This window comes from Dreissena polymorpha, chromosome 3 (assembly GCF_020536995.1).
Source record: "Dreissena polymorpha isolate Duluth1 chromosome 3, UMN_Dpol_1.0, whole genome shotgun sequence".
Classification (NCBI taxonomy): Eukaryota; Metazoa; Mollusca; class Bivalvia; order Myida; family Dreissenidae; genus Dreissena; species Dreissena polymorpha.
Window position 1 is genome coordinate 106,339,657 of NC_068357.1, and position 6,109 is coordinate 106,345,765.

The window sequence follows — 6,109 nt, forward strand, 5'->3', positions numbered from 1 at the left end:
AATACATATATCTTAATGCATGTTTGTTATTGATGAAAAACATGTTCATATTTATGAAAAAGATGTACTTTAAGGTACATACCTCGGTTTGTCTATACAAGACTATTTTAAATTCTTTGAACATATGATACGTCTCTTTTTTGTCTGTGCCTTCGTCGGAGCAAATCCGTGCATAGCGTTGCTCAGCTTTGTATCCAAATGCGACGGTCTCAAGTCCATATTGCGCATTTCTATCAGCTTTGAACAGTATTGCTCTGTTGGTTTTATGTATCTGTCAATAAATGTTAAAATATATCAGTGTAACTACACATTATTAACCGTTATTTAAATATTTAATTTCTATTAAAATAAGTCTGAACCACTTATTAAACTATTTCATGACAATAGCTTGCTGTGTTGATTTTGAGCACTCAAATTCATGTGTAAATATTATTACTTGCGGTGTCCCAGAGCCCCAGTTCGTATTGAATTCAACATTCTGTTTGTTCGATAAGAAATTAGTCCTCCACTGCCAGGCATATCCGGAATATGTTGAACCAACGTCTATGGCTACCACAAGGTCCGGATTTTGAATTACAGACTGTGAACAAAATCAATTTAACCTAATTATGATTTTCGCCTTTCTAATAACTATATAGGAACACAAATCTTCACTATCTGAAAATAAAGTATTGTTAATCTCGGCTATCTTTATGCGAAAACAGACAATAATAAAATGTGTTTGTATAAAGTTAGATGAATACCAATAAATCATTCAATGAATATATACTAGCCTGAAAGCAAAGTTAGTAGAAAGCCAAACACTATTAATTTTCTTAAAAATATAATACTTTGACTGTTTTGGTCTATCATCATTTAGTTACTGCCCCGTGTGTTAATTGTGCTCGATAAACCTCTAACCACTACCGTTTTGTTGAAATGAAAAGTTCCTTTATAATATCTTATCAAAGTGCTCACAAATGCACATCTCTCTGCTTTCACACAAAATCACAATTTTAACGTATTTTATTAAGCAATACTTACAAAAAAACTAAATGGCCAAAACATGTTAGAACAAGTAAATTCGTTGAATTGATATCCCCCGCCAATATGCTTCTGGACACAAATGTGTTACATTTGACACTCAAAAAAGCATTTTTTCAAGATACAAAGGGCCATAACTCCGTTATTAACAGATGGTGTACAATGCCATTTTGCGTGCATCATCCTCTTATCCATATATATACTCATACCAAGTTTCAAAGAAATCCGCCAAGGCACTTCCAAGATATGGCTCCGGACACGAAAGTGCCGGACAGACGAACGGAAAGACGGACAACGCCAAAACAATATCCCTCCGCCTATGGCGGGGGATAATAAAGGTGGAGACATGAAATATATTATACTAACACTTTAACACACTATGGGGAATGCTTTGTTGAACAACTTTTTTAATGACTGTTGTATTTCCATCAACTGCTAGTTATTATGAAAACATATTTATCAAAATAATACATTCACATGATTTCACAATTCATCGAAGATGCTATGTTAATTTGAAGCAAAACATGATCAGTCCTCCAGCTAGGATTTGAAAAGATCAGGGGGCTTATTTGTTAAAAGGCACTTAAGCACGCATGTTCATATTATCCCTGTGGCATATTATATTTTAAATATAGCATATATTCTGGAAGAAAGGGGCCTCATGAATGTGCGAAGTGTCGACCCAGATGAGCCTATGCAGTTCGCACAAGCTAATCAGGGACGACACTTTCCGCTTAAGCTGGATTTACAATAAGAAGAAACTTACTATGAACGAAAAATACAATAAAGGCTGAAAGTGTTGTTCCTGATAAGCCTGTGCGGACTGCTCAGGCTTATCAGAAACAACACTTTAGGCACATGCATTAAGCCCAGTTTTTCCACAGCGCGGCTCATATACATATTCATATTCAAAATATTTTCATTTAAACTATTGTTTCTATAATTATTAAAACTAGTTTCCCTGTGAATATCTAATGAATTTATTGAAACTTCAAATACAATATCTAGTATAATAATATGATCAGATTATAAAAAGGGAATGTTCTGGGTCCAGGGTGGAACCTTGGGGTGGCAGGGTGCTGCGCCTCTCCGTTTAGGCCTAGCTGCATGGAAAATGGCATGTCAAGTTGGTTCAAATTTCTGAAACTTATTGAACCTAGAGCGGTACACTGCTTCAGTCTTTAAAATTTTCTTCACAGAAGATGCCATAGGTGCCAACAGAACGGAAGAAGCCTGTCTCGCAGTCCGGCTGCTCTTGATTGTTCTTTCAATTGCAGCAATTCAGCCATGAGCTCGGTGACATAATCTGAAATATTTATCAACGATTGATATTGTACTCATTCAAAACCAATCATATGCATTGTTACAAATATGTACATTGAACAATAAAGAAAATACACATATATTATTTTAAAAAAATTGAATAACAGTCAAGCTGGCCATTTGCAATTACAAGGTGTTGGCATTATATGTATATTAGAATGCCAATTTTCTATTGTGCTTAGAAAGACCATTACCATAATTGCAGGCTTCTTTAACAGGTTTTACTACATGGAGGCCAGCCTTATACTTTGGAAACAAAATTCTGTAGCGCATTCCCTGTTCTTGGTCTCCGCATGTTTTCTGTGCGCATTCTAAACTGAATGCAGGGCTGCCAGATGCAATCTAAATTTTACAAAAAATATTACTTAAAAACACAAATTAAGTCAACTTTTTATGTATTAAGAACAAACTCAAAATTGTTTTCACAACTTATGCAAGTGCATTATGGACATACTAAGTCCATCACACTTTTTATGGTTATAAGAACTGCCACTGACAGTGTTTATTATTCAACTAGCATGTTAATTTTACCATAAACAAAGAACATAATTTTGGTTGTACAACTTTTCGCAACCAATGCAGACAATACAAAAGCCTGTGATGTTAGATGGACTGTAAGTTAAGAATTAGGTGTAAATATATGCATACAGTGATCGCTAAAAGAGTAAGAAAAGACAAGTTGCCATTTTTACTCGGACTGAATAAATGTCAATCTCCAAACAGAAAAATAGTAAGGATACGTACAAATCAATGCATGGACAGCCCAATTACAAGATGATATGAACAATTGCTGACAAATGGAGATGAAAAAGACAAAGATATTTACATAATTCATCTGCTGTCGTCAACTGTCATCAACAAACGATTGCGCTCGAATGGGAATTTGACGTGTGTAAATAATAACACACCTCACAGTAAAGGCTATTTAAAAAAGTTACATTCAACAACTTAAAAACAAACGTCGATTGTCCAGCCATGTCACACTTTGGAAAGCCGAAGAATCCTTTTGACCCCTTCTCGGGACGAGCGTTGCAGCCAAACGCTACACACTGCACCATCGTACACATAGGTAAATTCTCAATGTCACGTTGCAAATCGAATGGAAATCAACACAGTTTTTATTGAAAATTGATAACAATTAATGAAGGTCGTTCTGGGTCATGCGCATTTGTCTCACGACTGCGTCATCAGGGAAAGTGGTGGCGGAAAGTGCCGAACGCATGACGGAAATCACCGATCATCAAAATCATCGTTTTTTAGCACTATATCTTTTTCTTTTTTTATGTGTTTTTATTTCAATGTTATTACATTATATTCATTTATACAATGTGCTTTTTAAGTCAGAACTTGTCTGTTCTCCTTTAAGAGTGCGCCATTAATACGAGGCTAGAAAATAAAGGACGAGACAAACTTTGATAATAATATACAGACCCTTGACGCATGATACATACAGTTTTATACGGATGCAATTTTGATCGAATGTGGAACAAGGCAATTATTGCCCTTAATCTCTCACTTGAGTTCACTGACAACAATCGTTGAATATTTGCTCAACTGATCTAGCTTTTAACCCCATTAGATCCTTATTCGAGCAGGACCTTTATATTATCAATATTAACAGTTTTAATCAAGACATGTTAAATAGTATCAAGACAAACATTCGGACCAACTGTCATCAATATCCAGTCTTAAATATTGCCCCTACATTTGGAATAGTATTTTAAAATATTTGAACTGATTTCCTAGTTTCATAACGCAAATAGCCCAGATTCGAATGTTTACCAAGTTTACATCAATATTGAGTCATATATGTATCCTCTAGAGTTGTAACAAGGTTTAAAAAAGATTTGATGTTGTAACCTATATGTTTGACACACGTGGCATAGAATTAAATGTAGTCTTAATATTTGAAACATAAATATTTTGAACAAGTTTCATAAAGACTGCGTAATAAATATGATTTCTCTAGATTGGTAACACAGCATTTTACATTTGATCTGGTTTTGGAAGCACGACGCAGATTCGAATTCAGCCTGGCTATTGTCAAAATTAACATTTTACCAGGTTTCATCTTATTGAGTCATAATTGTTTCTTCTAGAGGGCTACGATGGTTTTTACATAACTTAGTTATTTTGACGCACTTGTCTCGGATCAGAACTCGGTCTAGATATTGTCCAGATTCACATAACACATAGAGTGAAATCGTGCCTCTGGAGTGTTAAAGCCACACACCTTGAAATGAAATACATGGCATAGTAAATATAAGTATAAATAAGAAACATATTTTATATATGCCAATAAAAATAAATCGGTGGTTACAAGGTAGAAATCCGTCTCTTTTCCGCTTTAAAACTTATAAATAATCGCATTTGTCGAAATGGACGTATACGTCTAGAAATCCTACTTTCGGTTTTAAAAGCGGTTCCGTTTGAAAAAAAAAAATTACTGCTTACTAGGCTATAGATTTAATTTTATCCATGCCAATTATATTATATCTGGTGTTTACAAGATAGAAATCCGTCTTTTTTTTGCGCTTTAAAACTTAAAAATAATCGCGTTTGTCAAAATGGACGTATACGTATAGAAATCCTACTTTCGGTTTTAAAATTAAGAAAAAAACTTGCTAACTAGGCTATAGATTTAACGACAATTTTGCACACTTTCAAATTGCATCGATATGTATTGATTAACATGTATTTCATTTCAAGGTGTGTTGCTTTAAAATAATTAAAGTTGACTACGAACGCCGCACATCGGACGACCCGCGATTACGGACGCCGAACATAGGGTGATCGCAATAGCTTACATAGAGCTATATGTGAGCTAAAACGAATCCATGGGTTTAGCCAATTTTGTTGTTTATATACAGCTTTACAAACTAACCATATAGGTTTGTACCAAAATATATATACCGGTACTCAACGTTATGTTTAAAGTAAGGAAATAAGTAATAGGTTTTAGGTTAGTTACACATGGTTTATATATTAAATGGATTTAATGAAATATGAAACATAATAACTTACCAGCTCCATTGTTCTAGTATTGTTTATTATCCCACCTAACTTAAATATTGAACCTTTGTCCAAGCTTTATCAATATGAAAATTACGAACGTATATGTTGGCAAACATCCAGGCAAGGGAATAGTAAAACCGAACATGTATTCATAACTTGACATAACGATATCATATATCGACAAGTCGATAAAATAATTTATACTTGAGGATTGCATGTATGTGGGTTATCTTTTATTGGTTGTCTTTCTTGATGCATTATTGAATGTACGACATTGGGTTAGGAAAACGTATCGAGCGTGAAAATACATAAAAAACAAACTATTTTAAGGCCTTAAAATCGGCTATTAATCTACATTGGTTTATTTCTTTGGAAACGCATGCTTGATATTGACATATCCGAATAAACATATCAAAGCTCATTTTACTCGGGCTTTACACTTAACACTATAATTGGGAACGTTTTCCCTAAACAAACAACAACTTTAATTTGACTGATTTTTCTATTTTTAACATTCGTATTTCTCACGGTAAAAACAGTATTTTTCATCCGACCGACCATTATTTTGATTTCCGATACTATGCATTTTGTTTGTTTCCAGGTTGATATTTCAATCAATTTTGCTAAATTCACTAAAGTTACTATAAACTCTGCGACCACTTTTGCTTCATTTCATCATATAAGCTTCATTAGCGTGACATTAAATAAAAATACCAAATGAAAGACTGTTTAACCTGTTTTGCTTACG

The 6,109-nt window shown here is 34.0% G+C and overlaps 1 protein-coding gene across 6 annotated transcripts in view; it reads right to left on the reverse strand.

Annotated features, from left to right (window-relative positions):
- The window catches only part of LOC127870871 (heat shock 70 kDa protein 12B-like), a 19,964-nt gene extending 14,410 nt beyond the window's left edge, over positions 1-5,554 (reverse strand). Inside the window, exons 1-3 of one of the 6 annotated variants that reach the window (XM_052413445.1) lie at positions 5,371-5,554; positions 437-580; positions 83-271 (exon numbers count right to left, since the gene is read on the reverse strand). In XM_052413445.1, the coding sequence (XP_052269405.1) occupies positions 83-271; positions 437-580; positions 5,371-5,379 (342 nt within the window). In that variant the 5' untranslated portion in view covers positions 5,380-5,554. The remainder of the gene's footprint in view (positions 1-82; positions 272-436; positions 581-5,370) is intronic. The other 5 variants (XM_052413443.1, XM_052413442.1, XM_052413441.1 and 2 more) reach the window with 5 other exon arrangements.
- Positions 5,555-6,109: the final 555 nt, after the last annotated feature.